The sequence below is a fragment of the Haplochromis burtoni genome, unplaced genomic scaffold (assembly GCF_018398535.1).
Source record: "Haplochromis burtoni strain Fernald_Lab_line unplaced genomic scaffold, NCSU_Asbu1 Contig_27, whole genome shotgun sequence".
NCBI classification, from domain to species: domain Eukaryota; kingdom Metazoa; phylum Chordata; class Actinopteri; order Cichliformes; family Cichlidae; genus Haplochromis; species Haplochromis burtoni.
Genome location: NW_024582388.1, coordinates 1,237,707 through 1,260,437, shown reverse-complemented (window position 1 = coordinate 1,260,437; position 22,731 = coordinate 1,237,707). Strand labels below are relative to the sequence as shown.

Genomic DNA, 22,731 nt, shown 5'->3' with positions numbered 1-22,731 from the left:
ACAAAGACAAATTAATGAAGAATCAAAAGGATCTTTCTATCAATCTGGTCATCTGTTCAAATGTTAAACACACGAACGTGTCTTATGGCAGTGAGGCTCCTCTTCAGCCCATCTATCATGTGAAAACAGACCATCTGACTGACATCACAGTAGGGCGGTGTGGTGAAACTAAAAACATGGTTTCAATCACGGGCGGTACAGTTTCACTTATTTCATCACAGATTTTTAAATAAAGTTAATGTGGTTTTAATCCAAGTACACAATAGTGGGGACGGACATTTTTCCTGTGATTTATCTTCTTTGAGTTTGCTTAGAGTGGCTTTTCTCAGAACATCAGTAAATAATTAATTTGCAACTCAGTTTGGCTACGTTACATCTTTAGTAGTTGTATTTTCTTTTTGTTTTGCCGAGCCACAGTTTGAGAGTTGCATACAGACGTGTATTTCTCAGATCCCAAAGTGAACATCAAAATGACTTCAAGTGGAATTATATGAGAATATGGTTACTTACAGACATTAAATAAAAAGGGCATTTAATACATTTTTTTTTAACAACTAATTCTACCGCAGACTCAAAGCTGACCAAACACAACCCCTATTTTTAGAGCCAACATCAAAACATATTAAATTCTTCTCGACCCAAATCAACATCCTCACCCAACCATGTAGATCGTAAGAAAATAAGCAACATACATGGAAAGTGAACTCAGTGACTTTCCACGTGCCTGGTGTCTTAGCAGAGAAGCAAAGTTTATTGGAGATTTGCAAAAACACGGAAGCATAAAGGAAGGGTTTTGTTTGGCAAATCATTCGCAGCAGTCTCGAGTCATTTCTCTGGTGTCATAAAAGGACGACACATTGAATCTTTTATCCCGATGACAAAGTGCAGATACACACTTTGCTACTGAGACTTTGGTAATTAGTCTAATGACTTTTCCTCTTTTTCCCACCACCATAAAATCATTGCATCTAATTAAATAAACAAAAAAGCCCTATAGTTGTGTGTGTGTGATTGTGTGCGTGGAAAGGGGCCAAAGATAATTACATTGAAGTCGCTGAAACAGGGGGTCTCTTAATCCCAAATGCAGTTACACTTATTAAAGCAGAGAGGAGAGAGGGGGCTGCAAACAACAGCAGCCCGATGCAATTTGAAAAGAAGATTTATTTTATTGGCAACATCGTATTCTCCCAACAATCTTATGAATTTGAATAAATGTCTATTTGTGTTGGGCTAAGACAGTCCATGAAAATGCACTAAATACTCAGATATCTATTTTTATATTTATTTATTTTTAATGAACTGCACCACAGTAACCTGGATCAACAGCAGTCAAATGTCAGGTGATTGATTGTTTGGCTTAACTTGATACTAGACTTCTAAAATGAAGTCATAATGGCCGTCACCATCTTAGCTTTGGAGTCACAAGTGATCATTTTTAATTTCTTGGTTTTTTTTTTATACATGTAACCATAGAAAGTTGTTGCTAGGCAGGTCTGTGGACTGGGTGTCACACACAATATGCTCCAAAAGGAACCAAACACAACTTTAGGGCTAAATATAGTTGAAATAGGCGACTTACAAAAAAAAAAAACAACAGAAACAAAGCTGCGGACGCCCAAACCGCATTTTGTCCTGGGTTGTAACGATGATTATTTGTACTTTATAGTTGGTCATGTCAACTGCTCTGTTTTTCTTCTTGAAACCAAAGCATCCTCGTTTAAATAAGATATTTCTGTCATTCTTTTGACTGCAAATTGCTGGAATTTAGATCAAACTGAATACTAATACTGTGGATAGTTTTTCCTAATTTGGATGTTCTGTTCTTTTCCCCTACATAACAGAAAAAGTACCACACTATTTTCCACTCTCCCTCCTCTCTGGGTTTTCCTCCAGTCCTTTCTTGACCACCCCAGACCTCATCATCTCCTTTCCTTTCCCACTCCCTCTCAGTATCCCTGCCTTCCTCCTCTAAATAAAAAACAGTCGTTGTGATGCAGGCTGCAGCTCCTGCTGGTTGAGCTCCACCGACAGCTTTGGAGGAACGCCCTCTATTTTCTGCCCTCCGTGTGGGAAACCTGAGGCCTCAGCATTGTGGGCAGCACGCTGAGCTGAAGACAAGCCGGGGAGGCCTGATGTCCATTTCCTGAAATTACACACTCATACCCAACCGCACACATCTAGATTGACATTTACTTATGCACCCATAGAGCTGCAGCGAATCGGAGACTGAAATGACTCAGATGGACAGCCTTTATATCGCCATAATGTCATGGGTAAAACACTTGTACTGCACTTCTTAGAGAAGAGCAAAGAGAAGACAGACAGGAGGACGATGATCAACAACAGCCTGGCGTCAGGTCATATGTGAATGAAACAGTGGATAAGCAACTGGGCTCCCCAGAACTCTTTGTGAGTAAATAGTATATTTTCTGAAAATTGCATACACAGCAGTTTATCAACACACAGATGAGACGAGCGTGTCTGTCTGCTTTTGTTGAGACACCATCTTAATGCATCGCACGTTTCCGAGGGTCTCGCAAGGTGCAAAGTCACTCATCATCAGTGAGCTCACGTTTATCTTTCCAAGCAGCACACATGCAACTCGTGTATGATGAAAGCCAGGTGCAAAACATTAAGCTCTCTTAGTGAAAACAGTCTCTATTATTATCAATGTCTGCTTTTGGCTAAGAAACGGTATCAAGTTTAAAAAACCATAAATCATCATACTTCATCAGATGAAGGAAAAACACTCTTAATAAGCCCTGCTCGTCTGTAAGATTGCCTATTATGGTCTAACGTTGTAACAGAACGAGAGATTTATTTTGGATTTATTACGAGTAGTGAAAATATCCACTTATGTGGTGCAGATTTCGATAATTCATCTGCAAACTATATGAAAAACGCATTTGAAATCTTTCAGCACACGCAGCATCCCGACGGCACACGGAATCGCCAAAGACCAGCTCATCCTGTCCAGTCCTGATATAGTTTTTGATAAAAAAATGATGCGTTGGTTGAATGAAAACCAAGCCTGTACAATTCCCACTTTTCAAATGTTCAGGTCAGGCAATAAAGGCATAAGTTTTCATGTCTCCTGAGGCTAAACGCAACAATCCAGCAGTTCACATGGCAGGTGACTCCCAGCCGAGGACAGAGCTCTGCTTCTCTGCTGTTTTGCTTCTCTGCTGTTTTGCTTCGTAGCTGCGCATCACATGAGACAAGAAGCCTGCAGGCGGGCGTCGTATCTAACCATCAGAAAATGAATACAGGCCAAAACCCTTTGTAGAAGTTCACATCCAGAGCAACATTATGAGACGGAGAGGCACGACACAGGGCCCTAATGGCTACATCATCACACAAATAAAGGATTCTCATAACCAAAGCTCTGTTTGACACCCCACAGGCATAAAGAGAGCACGCATGCACACATAAAAACAGTTTCCCTGCTGCATCAAAATCTCTCCCCATTTCTCTTTTTCCCCTTACCAGACTAGAGATTACATTATCTACGAGGGCCTAACAGACACCCCATGCTGTGCTTGCTGCTGCTATAAAAGCAGGGCTTTTCACATGGAGCGCTTTGCTATCACTAATGATTAACCAGAACTTGGACAGCACAGTTATTCTCCCAACACTTCAAAGACGAGATGCAAAGACGATTCAATTGCTTTAATAGGCCCCGGGCCGAAACGGCACAGAGAATGCACACTTCAACCCATCTATAAATGTCATAGGCCATTTAAAGATGAGAGCCCTGATGTAATTTTTATGTGGTGCAAGAACAAGTCTTGTTGAGAAGGGAGTGCGGGTGTAAGAGCTGCGGACGTGCTGGATAAAATGTAGAAAAGATCGAAGGCATGAGTGCGTGTTTTCTGGTAATGAGCTGCAGAAGAAGAAGAAGAAGAAGAAGAAGACAGGCGCAGAATGAAATCAAAAACCAGTCACGCTTTGCTTTTTCCAAGGAAGGATAATCGTAAATATCTTTATTTCAAAGAGGACACTATGCTCCCGACAGCGTGATGAAAAAGTTTCCTCTGATGCCCTGTGGTCTGACGTGTGCATATTTGTGTGTTTTTTCATTTCCCCCGTCTTTCCTGCTGACTCTGATCTAATAATCGCGGAGTTGAGAAGTGATGCATCTCCAACAGTGGTGCAGCTGTAAGCAGAGGCACTCTGGAGTCCTCTGCGTACGCATGCAAACTGCAAAGCTTGAAAAGTTTGAGTAGCTTCACTTTCTCTTTAACTTCCCAACCTCCTGCTGCTCCAGGTATTTTGTGAGAAAAGAAACGAAAGCGGCAATGTTTGACACCAGAGAGGAGAGCAGCAAGATGAAGCATAAATACATTAATACTGAATGCCATATGCTGTTGGGGAGTAAGCATCTGAATAGGGGATGAGCATGAGGAGGTCTAAAGAGGGGAGGAACGGGAGCGTGAAAATTTCCGAGGATGTTGCAACATGCTGTAACTCCCAGCAAACTCAGCCGGTACATCCCTAATGGCTCAACTGTTTCGTTGTCAAACAACTCCTCGCGACCCCCTCCTTCCTCTCTTTCTTTACAACCAAAGTCCCCACTTACACTGTCCCAGATTGTTGTTGTACATCTACCTACATGCCGTGTGCCATTTGTAATGAGGTCATCAGGTTGCAAGATGGGAGCACTTTAACGTCCGCGGTCATTTTGAAGAAGGAATTACGAAAAGGAAAATGTGAAATCCATGACTGAGCTACTTGAAAGTTGATCTCGACCATATATCTGCGCTGGTGGGATTAGCGTGTACTGAAGACCGACTGACATAGGCGTTTATGGTTTAGAGGAAGGGGAGGGAGGCTTAAGAAGGAACAGGCTGTTCTAATGAAAACCAGCAGGCTCTCAGGATCTGCTGTGATTTAAATCAAAATAAAAAATGGAAAAAACAGGGACAACCCAGGTAGAGCCATGCTTTGTCTACCCAACGCCACATATTTGAATAACTGGTCATTTTAGGTCTCGTCTTTGCAGCAAGTGCATGCACACATTTGCATTAACTTGCAAAAACTTGCAAGTGACCTACTCTGCTAGTTTGACATACCTGCTACTATTAGACAAACACAGTCCATCCTACGTTGATATGTTCCACATCTCTCCACCCAGTACGCACATGTGTTTGTGTGTGTGTTTTTCCATTATTTGGAGATGAGTCTTAAATCAAAACTCTAATTAGGTAATACATAACCCCACCTGCCAAGGATTTCCCAGTGTGGTCCAGTTTAGGATGGATTAATGCATGATAGGGGTTGGTGCTCCAGGGGGAATGTAATGGTAGTCCTGAAGAATCTTTCAACTAAGATTTATTACCCTATTCTTTATTATCATGATTTGAATAAATTATTAATTTTTAATGGGGGCAATTTTTTCCGATTGTTCTAGTAGTCAAGTAGTATATGTAATTACAAAGCTGACATGTAATAACATCTCCAGTTTGATTCCATTCATGAAAATTATAAATTATTCTGTTATGCCTTCACGTCTCAAAGAAAATGAATAATTTACAAGAGCACAAAGAAAACATCTTTTAACTGCTTGTTTCGTCCATTCAGCGGTCCCAAAGAGATTTCATTTACACAGATTTTCTCTTATGCAACTAATGATTCTTTGTTAAAAACAAACACTGTAGTTCAGTTAACAAAAAATGAAATAAAATGCTGTAAATAAGAATTGACACAACTCCACCCAAGTTATTGTATGATGCTTGCAAGTTAAACACCTGCACACACACATACACACACACACATGGGGACACGGGGAGTTGCATGCAGACAGCTAAGTGATACAAAGTGCCATCTATGACACAAAATGTGGGTCAACAGCCTTTTAGGCTCAGACCAGACTCTGAATCCCGCTCTTGTGCTAAAACGCAGATGGTCAAGAGTTCCCCACTTACACCTCTGCTTTGCCCGTCTCCTCGTGCTCCCACTGTGACAGGCTGCATTCCATTCACAGTGGGAAATAAAGCAGAATATGTCGCGCGGGCAGCGCACCATTACCGCCACACTAATGCGCGACATACTGTCAGAGATGGCTCAGCTGCAGTTAAGCGCTTTTGAGTGCTATTAGTAATGTTGGCAAATTCCTTGATCTGATGAATATTAAATACCTTAAGTGGATTTTGCAGAGACATTTGTGACATTAATGGCTTCACTGCTTCCAGGCTTTGTGACGAGTCGTGCCTTTAAGTTGACAGTTTTGATTTTTATTCTTGCTTAAAGAAAACTGAAGAAAACATTTTTCTTTCTAACCTTTGAACTGAATGAATAATAATACCCCCCAAAAAAAAGACACAAAAAGAAATACAGAAATCGGTGAGAATCTTAGTAACAAAACACACAGGGATGCTAATCGTGCTAAATAATTGATCTGACCCAGTAAAAGCTTAAATGTAAAAACCTTTTTCAGATTTTTGGAAATATGGTGAGAACAGTTTTATTTTTATGAGAGACTTCTTTAACTTGTAACGACCTCCCTGGGGTGTTGATAAAAACAATTATTCAACTTGCCTGGTCGAAGAACTCTCCTCGTTTTATTGCTGCTATGCTGATTTACTACAAACCTGTATTGCTTAATAAGGTTTTTGTTGTCAGGTTTAAAGGCAACATGTGATTCCTTTCATATATTCACAGTTTTTGAAAACACGTATTTGCCAGTTCCTACTTTCTTATTGGCTTGTAAATATTAGGAGCATATTGCAGCCTGAGTCATTATGAAGCACTTATCGATTTATTTGGCATTAAGATATTGTAAAATCACAATTCCAATAATTAAGACCATTCTCTCCTTAACTATTTACTTTTAATATGCATTAACCTTAATACAAATTATTTATAAGCAACAGCACCTTTAAGTTGTTATTAATAACCTTTGCTTCTGCCACAGGTTTCTTCCTGTTAAAAGGGAGTTTTTCCTTTCCACTGTCGCCAAAGTGCTCGCTCATAATGACCCCCTGATCTTGTTGTTAGGGTTTTCTCTGTAATATTATAGGGTCTTTACATATTTATTTATTTATTTATTGCATAAAATAAGAAAATACAACTACAATATCTTTTAAGCACTATTCTTGTGGTAAAGAAGCACATATGGGTCAAACTGAGAAATGTATTTACTTAGGTTAGTTCATGTACAACAACGTTTTAATCAATAAGCAATGTCACGTGTAGTAACAGTAAGCAGTTAATAGTTAATTGTTACTTTTTCCCCCCAATATTTTCTCTATCCAGTCACTCTTTCATTGCTGGCATTTTCAGAAAATCTAAAACTAAAGGTTTTCAGATGGACGGACAGTCTGGCTCCAAATAAGAAGGAATGACATCATTACGCCATCAGACATGGTCAATACTGGGTAGAGATGGCCCTCAGACTGTCCCTGACAATAAACACGCGCACACATACAGTCGAACACTGACACAGTAAATTTCTAAAAACTTCAAACTCAATTATACTCATAAATTCCAGCTACCATTATTTGGATCTTCCTCGCCTCTAATCTCACAATATTTATCCGTGTGTGTGTGCGCACTGCAGTTTCAATACTAACCACTCCTTGCTTTCTGTTGTTCACTCTAATACCTTCCAGTGTCCCCAAGGGCTTCCACCCCATGTCTGCGGTCTTGTGAGAAACATTACTCACAAATGGAAAGGGTTGAGATAAAGTTACTGAACCAAAAATGAGAAGAAAAAGCTTTTTCATGAGGACAGATCGAGTATCTGAATCTATATCAGGTTTTGGTGCCAATTAAGAAAGCCATCTTTGTTTTATGAATCTTCAAATGTTTTTTTCCTGGTGTGGGCTTTGCTTCAAAAGAGAAAATAATAAATAAATAAATAAATAAATAAATAATCATTCATGTAGGTTAAAAAAAATTTCTAATCTCACCTAAACTACAAGAATAAGCTTGTAAATTTGGGATAAAGGAAAAATAAAAATTCAGTGCATCAAACTTATATTAAAGACATTTCCCTTTTCCTGTACCGTTCTGCACTCTGAACTGCACTCCACTAATTATTTTGATGACAGCGTAATCTTGGATTACTGTACATATTCACGTAAGCTCAGATCAAACACTTAATTCTGATTAGGACTCAGAGGGTGGCAGTGTTTAGTGCGATCACAGCAGGTTGTCTGTCATTAAAATGTTTGGAACGTCGAGCATCGATATCCACCACGTAAATACGAGACATAATCCTCATCACTGTATCAATCAACAATGCACTTAAGGGGGAGATTCTGTTGCTTCTGCACAGCTGTTATTTTTGTGGAGGGATTACTATGAATCTGAGAATGTTGTTACTTGACGTCACACTTCTCAGACCATTAAACGGTAGCTGCTGGTATGGTATTAATTATATGAATATTTTAGTGTTGCAGGAAACGTCATTGTTTAACACCGATTGTTACATTATGACGGCCGTAAAGGCTCTTTTGTGGTGAAATTCGCCTTAAAAATGCGTCGGGTCTATTGTCAATGCTTCGATGTGTAAATATGAGAACTAATCCGTGAGAACAATGCAGACGCATCATGTTCACAGACTTGCAGCCTCAGAAAGGAGGGACGAGTATGTAAAAACGAATACATTCTTTTCAATGCACAAATATTTGCTCATTTCAATTAATTCTGATTGAATTTATCTTTTTATTTGGGTTTTGTTACCTCTCTTTTTAAATCTACTAATGTAAGGGTTTAATAAGATTTGAGTTGTAAAGACAGAGGGGAATGATCTGTCATACTTTTCTTCACTTGTGTGACATGTAGCTATTTCAATCAGTAAAATTCATATTCAACAGTCTTCTGTTGCAGGAAATAGTCAGAACCAATCATTTAACCAGCTACATCTCCACAGGGTTGAATGTTGAGGCCATATATACGTAAGTTTGATTTACAGGGCCTCCATGTATTCTGACAGGGCCAAATCCACCTGGTCTTAAAGCTATTTAAAACAACTCATATTTTACAATCTAAAATAACGAGACTTTAGAGATTTGGACCAAGAAAAAAAATTAACAGTCGAAGCTGTGACTTTGAGTGAGGTTTGTTCTCCAGCTGCTTTGTTCAGAACCAACAATAAGTTTTTATTCCCTTCTAAGGAGAAGACAAACAGGACCAGAATAAGAACCTAAGAATGTTAGTTAAATCATTGGTTTATAAAACACAAGTGACATAGTCACCGTTTTTAAACAGGATGACTCTGCTCTTCCAAAATAAATAAAAAGAAGAACGTGGAAATAAAGCTTTCACCTGCCTGCTTTCGTTCCAACCCAGAAAACACCCAGATGACCCCTAAAAACCCACAGAGCCGTCCTCTCCCACATTCATAAAGGATTCCCCGGGGCAGAACACATCTTTCTTCTGTAGCTGTTGGCCTTGATCCAAGGATTAGGAGTGCAAGACGACTGGCCTGTCTCTCCTCATTTACAGTATAACTGATTCTCCCATATAGAAGCAGATGGTTCCTGACCGGCCTCAGCTTTAATACAACCCATCTCACGCTATACTCCGATTCATAATCATTAATATATGAAATATTCTGATTAAAGGACGGTGGAAGCCATTTCAAATTATTTTAAATGGAAGGCCGGCTGGCAAAACAGCAGGCATGAGGAGTGGTGGTATAACCCAGCTTGTTCATTGCAATTCATTGTTCAGCAGTTTGTATTAAATAGACAGAAAGCTGCATGTGTAGAACAGGCAGTTTTTTATCCTGCTGCTGCTTCAGAGAGTTGATGTAGTACATGAGCGGCAGATTTAGACAATACAACTATGGAAAGTATGCATTTCGCGTAATTAGCCCACACATGCTTTAAAACATGGCATTACAGAAATTAAATTTCATTTCAATTCAATATTTTTATTTATCGCCAAATCACAACAACAGTCACCTCAAGGGGCTTCATATTGTAAGGTAGAGCCTACAATAATACAACAGAGAAAACCCCCAACAATCATATGACCTCCTATGAGCAAGCACTTTGGCCACAGCGGGAAGGAAAAACTCCCTTTTAACAGGAAGAAACCTCCAGCAGAGCCAGGCTCAGGGAGGGGCGGAGCCATCTGCTGACCAGTTGGGGTGAAATAAGGAAGACATGCTGTGGAAGAGAGATTAATAACATGTATGATTCAATGCAGAGAGGTCTATTAACACACAGTGAGTGAGAAAGCTGACTGAAAAAGAAGTACTCAATGCATGATGGGAATCCCCCAGCAGTCTACACCTATTGCAGCATAACTAAGGGAGAATTCAGGGCCACCTGATCCAGCCGTATATAACTATATGCTTTAGCAAAAAGGAAAAATTAAAGCACTTACATAGTTGATACATGAGCCTGCCAGTTTCTTGTAGCATAACAAAAATGTTATTTTTAAAAGAACCAAATAAAAAAAAAAAACCCAGTACACTTTAAGATCAAAATGAGACATCCTAATGTTTTTAGAGCCACATTAAGCACAATCACTTCCCTTATTTTCTCCAAACTGTTACTCATTAGATGAATGCATCCTTTTAGGTGATGAATGAACATCTGTATCAGTGTTTTTTTCCACTGCTGCTTCACACATATCAGTTGGATTCCATCTGTCTGCATCATAAGTCACTGTGAAACTCAAACTCATGATCACTCCACGGTTTGCAATCCCAAATTCGTAAAGTAAGATGTGATTAGTATCCTGCAAAAACCCTGACTGAATCTAAAGAGCCTCAGACCCCAAGGTTAGAGTATCAAAAAACAAACAAAAAACTGGTATCATTACAAAATGATTTTAGTTCAAATTTTTGTCAAGAGAGGGTTTTGTTTTTTTACCTAATCTTGGGTGTTAGTGGAAAAAATAAAGTTAAGCTGTAATGCGTGACCTGCTGTGTGCACTTGGAAACCACAAAGAAAGTGTACCACCATCTCCCACAGAGATATGCTCAATGTGTCCTTTGGCAATGATGCCTTGATATTTGATACATTTAACTAAAATGTCTTCATTTAAAGAGTGAACAAGTGCAAATTTGGAGGTTGTTTTCATTTTAATTTTATTTTTCACTCGCTGTTTGGGTCTGGCAACAAAAATTCCCTGGCTACGTTTAGGAAACAATTATATCTTGGATTAAACGATACCGCTCAAAAACATCCCTGAGCAAAGAAAATGGCACTGAATCTGTGTTTAAATGTGCAGCCCAAGGATTTTTTCTTTAAATGCTATGAGTTGAGTGTCAGACTTGTCTAAATATCGCCATAAACCTGGTGCGTCTCGTTATCGACACTCTGGGCCTAATATCAGTATTTGACTCCCTGCAAAAGAGAGCTGAGGTTATATCACCAGCATTTGCCAGATGATGATGATGATTATGGGCTCAGTAAGGACAATTTTATTCCTACAGTTTGTTAACCTGCCATGCCTACAGAAACCTGCATTCTAGTCTTCACAGGTTAAACAAACCTTGCTAGCTTTAAGTGATAGTGAAGGTACATTTTTATAGTTTTAATATATGCTAGCAGCGATCAGATCCCCAATTTTCTCAGCTACCTTCTGCTGTAGATTTGAGTTTTCTCAGGTGCAAAAGTTCAGTTATGTCTGTGTTATGTAGACGTGTCTTACTCGAGGCAAAAAAGGTGGCAGCTTATCAAAATTCTGTCCCCGTTCTCATCACCAGGCTCTGGATCAACATTCACAGCAACAAATTCAAGCAATCATGATGACCCTCAAGCAGAGACGTTCCCCAAGCTGTAGTAAGACATCCTGTTCTGCTCAGTGAGTAGTGGGAACGCACATTCATATGCAGTATCGGAGTGAAAGCCAACATTTTGACTGTGATAGTGCAGCAGCTGAGGTGCAGAAAGATGTGACCGAGCTTGATTTTTCTCAAGTCGGTTGTCTGTTAAATGGTTGCGAACATGGGAAAAGTCACAGCTGCAACTTCCTACGAATCCATGTTGATCTGGCGGAAGGAGTAAAACTTTTCTATGTACTTTTTTACTTACTGACTTTAATTTAGGGTATAAATTATAGCAAAATGTAAAAACGTTGGTGGGTAAACTTTACATTACTCAGAAATAAGACAATTCAATAATGGGTTAAATAGTCAAAGAACGCAACTTCCTCTACATCCAAACAGAGGAGGTCATTTGAAGCACGGTGTGTTTGGGATTACATCACTGACAAAGTCATTTGATAATTATAGGGTGTAATGAGAAAAAAAAAAGACTTGTTTTCTGCTGGTCCCATCCTACATTGTACACTGTATGTAATGTAACATAATTATATTTAAGCTTTTAAAATCCCGTTAAATCTCTTTGTCCTCTAAACTCATGAGAATCACAAGATCCCGACTAGACAGGAATGTTGGATTAGATGCACGTCTACTCAAAAGAGAATGAAAGGCGAGTGTGTTTACATGAACCGGTAAGCATAATAACATTCCAAGTACTTTGGAACCTAATTTCATAACCGAGTCTTACTTTTAATGGCGTGGCTACAATTCCCCTACAAATATAAACCCTACATTTATATTCCATTGTCCATATAAGATGTACAAATTACACCTTAGGCAAACTCTTAACACATTAATAGCAATGTTTCTCATTATTGGCACCCATCCCACCATTACTCTCGAGTTGTACTGTGTTATAATTTGAACTCTTTTCCTTTGATCTCCGTTTGGTCTCCACTGACCAGTGGGGGGAAATGGCCATGCTTACTTAATAAGGATATTCTTCAGCGTTTTTTAGCCAACATCAAGCATAATCTGTGTTTATTCCTACATAAATGTATGCTTGAAACCAAACTATGACTAAGCGACTTGTGCAAAACCCCCGAGTGGTAACGAAAATGTAACAACGCTGTCATATGCACTCAGGAACGCAGACACAATGGGGCCACAATGCTGGTTAATTCTAGCTCTTGTTTCACTTCACCAACAACAGAAATCCTTTTAGAGGTTTAGAAAAGGCAGGGGCTTTGTATTCACTGCATGCTGCTGCACACCTGCCATCACTCTCTATCTCTGAGTCACAGCTCTGACTTGTCACCCTCACTCTTTGGGGAAAAAGTTGGTTTATTTTTTTGCAAACACACGTGCACACGAGCAAAACCCAACAGAAGGAGTAGCACCTGCATCTGAACTAGGCAAAAGACAACAAAACCACCAGCAGAGATTCGCATTACTAAATAACATGTACACAGAAAACACATGAAGCCAATAGTAAATGCACGCAGGTGCAAACACACACACACCTCATCTTATCAACCTATAAAAAGCTGCAAGGTGAGTACTTGTCGATTTGTTTGTGCACGTTGCCGTTTCTGTTGCGTTTGCGATACAACACGGCCGCGCGTGCTCCCTCTGCGGCCTCTTATTCCCCCGGTGGAGATGAAATGTAATGGAGCCGATTCAATAAGAGCGCCGCCTCCTCGGAAAATGTGGAGAATCAAATCACGCCAAATCCCTCGGAGCCTTCCCAGCATTCACTGCTGCCTCGTAGTTGGGAGGGGAATAAAACAATGGTTGCTAATTCACTTGGCTCTTTGCACACTTATTCTCACACAACAGGGGCAGAGTGTGATACAGCAAACGTCGAGAGCTAATAAAGCTGCTTAAAAGCATGCCGTCTACATTATGTTTTCACTGAATTCAGGTAATTAATTTCAGTAAACACAAAAGAAGCACCCAGTGAGTGAGCTGGTAAAACTTTCACGGGATATTGTCTCCCATTACTTCTTAATTACGCTTCCTAGGCTACAAATGTTACCAGATGCCAAGTATAAATACTAAAAGCACTAGTCGCAATAGCGGGGAAAACACTGGGGGAGAGGGGATAAAATCACCACACTTTGAACAATATTTAGCTTGGCAGGCTTCGGAAAGCAAAAGAAAGAAAATAATGTCTCAGCAGTGAGGTTATGCAATTTGGTTGAGAGCCAAAACAAAAACATTAAAAAAGAAAGAAAAAAAAGACTGTTTTCAACCTGATACTACACCGTACCACCTACGCGGTAAACCACAGAGTAACAACTAAAACATCATGTGCTCCAATATGCTGTCTCGCTAAAATATGCGGCTGTGGATATAAATAAGAGACATCTAAGAAACACATTTTATCCTGAAAGCAGCAAAATTTTGTTTCAGGCTTGTTGCAGCAGACTGCTTGAGCCTATAGGACTGTGTGGTCATTTTCCTTAAAGCAAAGGAAACGGTAGACGGCTCCCAAAGGCACACACGAAGCTCCTTCCAGCCTCTTCAGTTGTTTTTGTTTTTACACCACTGCGGTTAAATTGAAATTTCTGACCGTGTTTTGTTCGAAGGAAAAAGAGGCAATTAAAAATGAATTCCAGTGGATATTTATGCAGCTGCAGCTACTTTTTTTTGCGTTTCCCCTTGGAGTGACCCGCACGACAGCGCTAAGAAAGCCAATAGTACGTTTTACAGGCCCAGAGGGAATTAAGAGACTAACGGGGGCGGTGGGATTCTGGTATTCTAATCTGGACACTCGGGAATATTTTTAGCCTTATTGTTCGCTGTGTTCAAAGTGACAGACGAGGTTACAGATGAATTTCCTTTTGGCTAGAACCCGTTTGGATAACATGTTTTGGGAAGATCAAGGTGACAATGCTGATGATCAGCAACTATTAGTAGCAGCAGAAGGAACAGTGGTAACAGGAAAAAGGAAGACTTGTGTCTTGTTCGGTGTCGTGTTGCCTTGTATTTAAGCTGTTTTGCCCCTTTTTGTGTTATTATTAGTCTTATGGCCTGTCAATCATTGTGTTATTCTGTGACTTGAAGAACAACTGGGATAAAGGTTACCATACTGTAGCTGGCAGGCCTCGTATAGACTACTGCAACACATTATTTTCATGCCTCACATGAACATTCACATGATTTATTATGCTCTTTTTTATGCACGTTTACATACTTTAGCATTGCGATGCATGCAGTTCTGTTTTTGCTCTGCATCTTATGGTTTTCGCAGAGATCGGCGTTTTAATTTGTGCTTTGTGTTTTCAGTGCAAATCAAAATGTAGCCATGTTAAAAAGGATACCATGCAAAGATAATTATTATATTTATGTAACATGCTGAACCTAGATCGCTCTGCCACAGCTTTGTCTTCTTCAGTTTTACTGCGAGTCATAATCTTGTGACAGTCACAACATCGCGGCACCAACAAAAGCAGAAAACACAACTGTGACATTTTGAAAGCCATGATTTGGGGCGTGTAATGGGCACAACTTAACAGATGGTCAGAGATCAATCTGCTTTTCTCAAGCAAATAAACAGTTTCCTGGTTTGAACGATGTAAAAACAGCGAACGCAACACAGAGCGACATCCTGTGCACGTCGAGCATTTACGCTGACTACAATGAAACCTTTCACACGCGTGCCATTTTAGAGAGAAGTGTTAATGTTGGAGGAAAAATAACATTTTCCTTCACTGCCTGCTTCTAAGGACATGTTATTGCTTTGATTAAATCTCCACAATCCTCAAGCTCTGATATCAGCTCACACTGCCATTTGAATCCCACAATAACAAACCCCCCCCTCTGTCAGGTGAGAGCCCCCCCACGCACACACTCTACCACCCACCCCGATGTGCTTGGCGTTGCAGGATCTAATTCACTTCCTGTTCAGCAGAGGGGGCAGACAGGAAACAGGAAACGTGCTTCCCGAATCTCTCAAAAGGTATATTCTTCTAATACTCGGGGGAGATGAGAAAGGAACACAATATCTTTCAGACGTTTGTGTCCCCGGCTGCTACACTGCTGTAATCAAAGCTTCCTGAAAAGAGCAAGTGTTCTGGGGGAGAATAGGTAGCTAGGAGGACATTATGAAAAGAAACAGTGTATCAGCTATGTGCAAAATTATAGAAAATTCTTTATTGAAGCAAGGAAAGACTTTATTATTTGCTCTGAAACCTGCCAGAGCCACTTACATTATCAGAAGAGACCAATATTGGTTACATTGATGTCCAAATGAGTCACGTCTCTTTTAAAACAGTGATGTCTTAGAGACAACAACGAAAAAAGCTTTGTGAGCATGATTTTAGGGATGTATTTGTCGTTTTAATTCCTTATTTGTTGACAAATGTGACCGTCTCTTTACAAATTGATTCATAGTTTTATTTGTAAGAACACGCAAACTTTCCATCACAATTTTGCCCTTAACTTGCTTTCACGGTCCAGAATCTCCACACTCAACTTTACAAAGAAACAATCAGAAAATCCTTATATTTCCATATTTGTAAGTAGTAAAGACTTAAAATCTTTGCTTGATGAAAGAGATTTAATTTTCAAAAAAATCTGCTTATTAAAATTATTTCAGCCTAATCCATTTGCCTGTCTCCGATCCTAAACTGCAGCAGCATTTCCACAAAACTCATGCTTCCCCATCTCTAAGAGGTATTAAACTAAGAAAATCCCAGTAGTCTGAGTGAGAGGGAGGAGAAAAAACCTCATTAATTGCTTATGTGGTAAATGAGTGAAATGGCTACAGATTTTAATAAGATGATGATGATTAAAGCCTAAATCACGGGTGAATTCCATCACCTAATTAAATAAGGCTTCGTATCTGTAATGCTAGTATATCATCTTCTGTTGTGCATCTGCATGCCTTAATACAGTGCCACATCAGGGACTGCACAAAAAATAAAAAAGGAGGGAAGTGTGCAGTGACAACAGCAGCACAATGAATTATGAATCGATACGTGCTACGGCACTCTTGAAGTAGACACAGGCTGCTGAGGTCATCTGGGGATGCGTGAAAACCACAAGGAAGACAAACCCATTCATTCAGCTGTGGAGCTACTTGCCCGCACAGACTACGTTTCTGCTGCACAGCAGGTTTTCCTCAATTTGCTTCAAGTTCCCCAAATCCATCTTAGGGCCACGAATCTCCGCGTTCATCGATCGGAGCAGGATTGGGGAGCAGCTCAGCACCGGCGTGCAGTGCTGAGAACTCTGCTTCTGACGACCTGCATGATTTTTAAAACAATCTGGCTTTTGTTTGCTCTTTGCTGTGGAGTTGGCGTTTGGTTATGCGGGGGAGTCTCGTGGTGCCATTTGGCTGCTCTACAGAAACAAAACAGTGTCAATGACAAAGAGGCTCTTTATGTCAAGCCTGGGTGATTATTTTAAAAATGACTGACAGCTCTCAATTAATGAGACCGAAGGTTTGAGCTGCCAGTAGCTCAGGTAGTATTGTCCGTGGGAAGACAGGAAAATGATGGAAATGCAATAAAAGTGAAAAGGTGGCAATAAGGTGAAACCAACAAGAGCACAAAAGACAGCGAAAGAGAGGTAGAAAGGTCAAGAGAGACAGAAAAAGAGACAGATATTCAAAGGTTTCCATTCACTCACTGCCTCCCCCGAGTATTCCCACATCCCCCTGAGAGCAGCTCATGGTGTCTAGCAGTCGGCGAGCTGACATTTACCGCCTGCCTTCTGTTGCTGTGATTATTTTCTCCTCCAGGTGTGATAGCTAGCCTGCCGTCTCTGTGCAATAATGCCGCCTCAGAGTTACGAGAGCTGGGGAGGCGAGGCGGAATGAGACCTGGACAGACCTTTTACTGAAATACCACAGGTGAGCCGCACTTTGGAAGTACAGGTAAGAAGGTTGCTGAACTGTGACTGGCAGCCCGTCACCTGGCTTAGAGGGAAGTGGCTTCTGAGGGGGAATCTGACTCCAGAGGTATTCATGAATTAATTTTGCCAATACTAAAATAAATAATAGAGAAATGAAATAAAATCCACACGAGTCACAAAACACTTGAAATGCATCAGTTCACTTCTTACCTGTCTGCAGACGGAGGTCGCTCGTTGCGCGCCTTGCTAACTTGGGTGTAGAGGGTATCGGAGTGCTGGTGCTGTGGATGGATGTGAGGGTGCTCATCACGGGGGCTGTGGGGGCGACTATGGCCACTGTCCATGGAGCTGTTAAGTTGGTTGATGCCAGCGTACTGGTGGTCCTCCTCAGAGGATCTCTCCGGCGATCGACTTATATCCAGAATCTCAGCGTAGTCTCGTTCCCTGGCCTGACGCTCCCGCAGCTCTCTGGTCTTAGCTTGGATCCTGATAGTAAAGATGATGTTGTTTATATTAAAATCCAATAACAATCTTGTGGTTGAAATGATCATATTAAGACATAATATTGCCGTTTATCCCAAGTAAAAATCTAGGCAATGTCTGATCAGTTGCATTTTGTATTTTTTCTTAAAAATCAAGGTTAAAAAAAAAAAAACCACTAACCAGGAAATGTATTTATTATACATTTACTATTGGGTGATGGGTTTATCCATTGTGACCCACTGGCAGAAGCCTGGTGGCTGTTGTTGTTGTTTTTTAAAACTTTAAGGTGAAAAAAAAAGAGAAAAAAAAGGGATCAGTTGTCTGGTTTCCACTGGCCATTGACAGCAGCCAACTATAAATTGTAAATGCACACTGCAACTAAAAAAAGAGAACGGATGTAGGGCTTCATGGAAAATTGGGATGGTGCCTTACTTTTTTCTTTGTATATAAAAAAAAAAAAAAGTCCTGTAGCGTGTCCAATCTAGATGAGAGATGCTGTAAATCTCAGTCGTCACATTAACAAAACACCAGATGAACCATTGTAACATCTGCTGATTGGTTATTGCACTTTTTAACTTTCCATTACAAAACAGAGAGAAGATCTGGAGTCTATTATTTATGCAATTTTCCCCACTGAATAATACCATAAACAATGCATGACAATCTCTTGCCCCCAATAACACCTAGCACAAGGGAAGCATTTTGTATTCACAGAGTAGTGCTAATATATAGCTAACATGCTTTTCTCTTTCTTTCTCCCTCAACAACACACGCAGACACACATCTGACATCTTTCTGTCTGTCACGCACACACAAAAATCACACATTCGCTCTTTCTCTTCAGGCCATTATCTTGTGAATAACTGGCAACGCTATTTTCTATAGCGGGGGGACTACCTATCACGCAGCCCCCGTAATTACAGCCTTGCCAATTATCAGAGCTTTACAACTACCAATTATCATACTGCTCTCTTTTCTGCAGGCCTCTTTTTAATGGCAGTGGGAAAGTGAATGGGACAGGCGCCGTGGTGACAAGGTAGGGGGTGCAAGTGCACTGAAAACTCAGTGGGCTAAAATCTGAAACATTTCCTCCAGAAAAATTGCATGGTGTGCATAATGAAACAATAACTAATAACGAGGGCTCCCTACCGGAGACTACAAAATGTGTTAAAAAAAAGAAGAAAGGAAGAAAAAAAATCAAGGCCAAGTGGGCAGAAATGCTTTACTACTAAAAAGTAGGCTGTTAATGAACTTGATGGTTTCAACGGCTCCCCACTGAATCTGGTCAGGGGGTAGACAATCATTTGTGGCAAAAACGTACACTTATTCCAACAGCTTAACTTGAAAGCTTGTGGAGTCGCACGCTGTGTCTTTGCTATTTGTGGACTCAGCGATTATCTAATAGCGCAGAAGGAAGTGAGGCCCTTGAGGGATCTATCTTTAAACCCAGAGGAAAAACTGTTTTCCATCAGTGAAACAGCAACAGCAGCAGAAGTAGTGGGAGCAACTACTGATTGTATGCACAAGCACAGTGGCTGATAAGATAAGGCCAGACATTCCAATCCAACGCACGGCCTTTTCTGTGCAGCCCCTTTCCATAACAAGGCACTGCATGGGTCAACAAGGCCACTTGCTGAGTTAGGAGGATGCATCATTGAAACACTCGTGCTGTGTTGTGTGAAAAAGAAACTCTGAATTCTTATGAGCTTACGGATAAAACTATACTATCTTTACGTTTTGCCTCCAGGAAGTCAGACCTCCTTTACATTGTCAGACTTTTTCAAAACTATTCTTCCCACTTAGTTCTCTTGGTTTTGTAAAAGTCTTTCAATGTTTGTTAGTTTTTTTCACGTTAGCTGGTTTTTCCGCTCGTATTCATTCGATTAACTGAAAGCATGGAGTATGTCCCTGAGGAAACTGGAGCCCTCAAAGACAAAAAAAAGACTTTTTACAGCAGATGAGAGTCATGTTCTTAACCCTTTAAGACCTACCATAGTAGTAAGTCCATAATAATTACATAAATTGCAAAAAAGTGCAATAAACTACAAAAAAATTGAAAATCATTTTTGTTTTTTTACATATATTTCTACTTGGAGAAATTTAAGAGGTTTATCCCTCAAAACTTTAATTACAAAAAAGTTGCAAAAAATAGTTTACAACAACAGGAAATTTATTTTGAGTGTCTTCATAGTTTTATTTTTGAGATACACCAATTTTTATATACTGCAGAAAAAACGAAAAACAATCCTATGATGCAAATTTGCAAAGAAAACAGCATGTGCATCAAAATAAACTATTTTAAGCAGTGCAATTTGAGTTCTAAGCATAAAGTCAAACATGACTTTTAAAAACACCAGTATAGGCTTTTAAGGCCTACAAGTAAAAAACTACATTTTCCGCGAAAATGACTTCACTTCCGGTTTCGGGCAGGTAATGGCGGACATGCGATCGTTCGCGCTGACGTCTATTTCAATGTAGGAAGTTTTATGAACAGCTGATCGGATCGGCAAAGTGTGTTTCTGGAATGTTATGTTTTTCTTCCTGCAAGCGCTTTTTATGCAATTTTTGCAAAGCTATATGTGGAAGGAAACCATGAGCTAGGACAAGCTGATGGCATAAGATGTAAGTACAACTTCTCCGGTTTCATGTGCAAAAAAAAATATTGCGCCAGCTTACACGGTTCAGGTTCTACAGGGATTTAAAAATAGTTATGCAAAACGGAGCGTGCCCGCTCCGACCGGCTTTAAAGGGTTAATAAATATGAAGAAATCCAGCAAAGATGTGACACAGGACCTGAGAAATGACCTGGCCCTTCAGTTGATCCATCTCGTGTTGGCCAAAGACTCATCAGAAATGGCCTCAAAGGAAGAAGCCATTCATAATGGACCCTGACAAGGTGTGTCATACTACACAAGAACTGTACTGACATCAGTGGCCAGAGGTTTCACAGAGTGATGAATCCACAATGGACATTTTTGGCTCAAGTTGTTATCAATCCAACAGTGAATGTCTACAGCCATCTGTAAAACATGACAGAGGGTCTGTCATGGTCCGGAACTGCATTTCAGCCGGTGAGATGGAGCTCTTGTCGAAACTGACAGAATTATGAACACAGGAAAATACGGCCAGATTTTGATCCACCATGCAAAACCATCTGGAAAGTCACTGATTAGCAACAGCTTCATTTTTTAGCATGACAAGGATCCCAAACACGTTGCCAACGCAATGAAAGCATACCAGTATAGGAAAAAACACACAGTGGAACGCCATCAATCATGGATTGGCCTCCCCAGAGCCTGTGAGAGTTCAAGCTGTGGTGTTGGGGTTTGTTTTGTTTTTCTGCACCCATCTTTTTTCATCTACATAAGCTACATATACATGACCAACAGCTGTCATTGCCCAGAAAACAGCAAGGTGTCCAACTTTTCTGAATTACTTTTAAAGAGTGCAGGAAATGTTACTTTAAGACAAAGACCATGACTGTCTGTGTCAACATGACAAGCACTTAAAATGTTTCACAAACACAAATGCAGCGCTGACTGAAATGGGACAGGAAGGAAAACCACACTTCGCCATATCATTACCCTTAATCCCAAAATACCTGCATGTGACAAGGGTTTCTCTTAAACAAATAACCTTAATGACAGATGAAAGAACTCTTACCATGTAGAGTAAATCATTAAGAAATCCAATGAGAGGTGGCAAAAGACCCAGAGGGGGAATAAAAACAATGTAGAGCAGAAAGAGAGGAAGAGGCGGCAGATAAAAGGGTAAAGAAATGGCAGAATGGGATTTTATGGTAGAAGAAATTTTTGACAAGTGACCTTTCTACCACATCAAGCCAGAACAATGGTCCATTATGTGCTATTGTAGTCATTGTGTAATAAAGCGTTCTCTTACCGGTACTGCTGACACAACTGACAGACTACAGTGAAAGGCAGGAAATACATGAAGGGAGAAGGTCCAGCAGGACAAGATGGCTGCTGAAAGACCTTTTAGATTGATAACACGGGTACGTGGAAATGTTCTATGATTTAGCGACAACTAGCTGCAGTTGGTTTTAAAGCACTTGTGATTTTTGAAGGTTAATACTAAAAGCGTTTGACAATGCATGCCTTAAATATCCTTAATTCACACTTCTGTGTGTGCACTTAGACTGACACTGTTCATCTTGAACAAGAGTAGCAGTACTGAGCAAGTGTTGAGGTCAAGGGAAGTTCACTGTGACAAATTACTTCATATACAGCAAGTCTGTGGTATAGATTGAACTTGTAACCTCTGGTCATGTGACTGCTGTTTAAAACAGTTATGTCAGAGCATGATCTGATTTAGTCTACAGACGGCTAAGGCAAAACCTGCTGTGCTGCCCAACGAAAAACGTTTATCTGGACTGATCTGGAAAAAAACCCAACAATCAAACGATAGCCTGTGAGCTAGCACTTAGCGATGGTTGGAAGATGGGTTTCCATTATAAAGGGGAAAAGACCTCTAGCATGATCAGAGGGCCAGCAAGGAGAAAAAAACAAATATAGGAAAAAACAGAAAAAATGTAACCATAAGCAGTATTTGTATATAGGGAATGAAAAGATGTAAGTGGAGAAGAAATGCTCAGTGCATCACGGAAAGACCCCAAGCAACCTGAGCCTACATCAGCATAACTA

General features: G+C 40.2%; 1 protein-coding gene across 10 annotated transcripts in view; it reads right to left on the bottom strand.

Annotated features, from left to right (window-relative positions):
• Positions 1–22,731, bottom strand: part of pard3ab (par-3 family cell polarity regulator alpha, b) — a 249,552-nt gene that overhangs the window by 37,820 nt on the left and 189,001 nt on the right. For all 10 annotated transcript variants that reach the window (XM_005918019.3, XM_042219040.1, XM_005918020.3 and 7 more), the window contains one exon: positions 17,798–18,073. In XM_005918019.3, the coding sequence (XP_005918081.1) occupies positions 17,798–18,073 (276 nt within the window). The remainder of the gene's footprint in view (positions 1–17,797; positions 18,074–22,731) is intronic.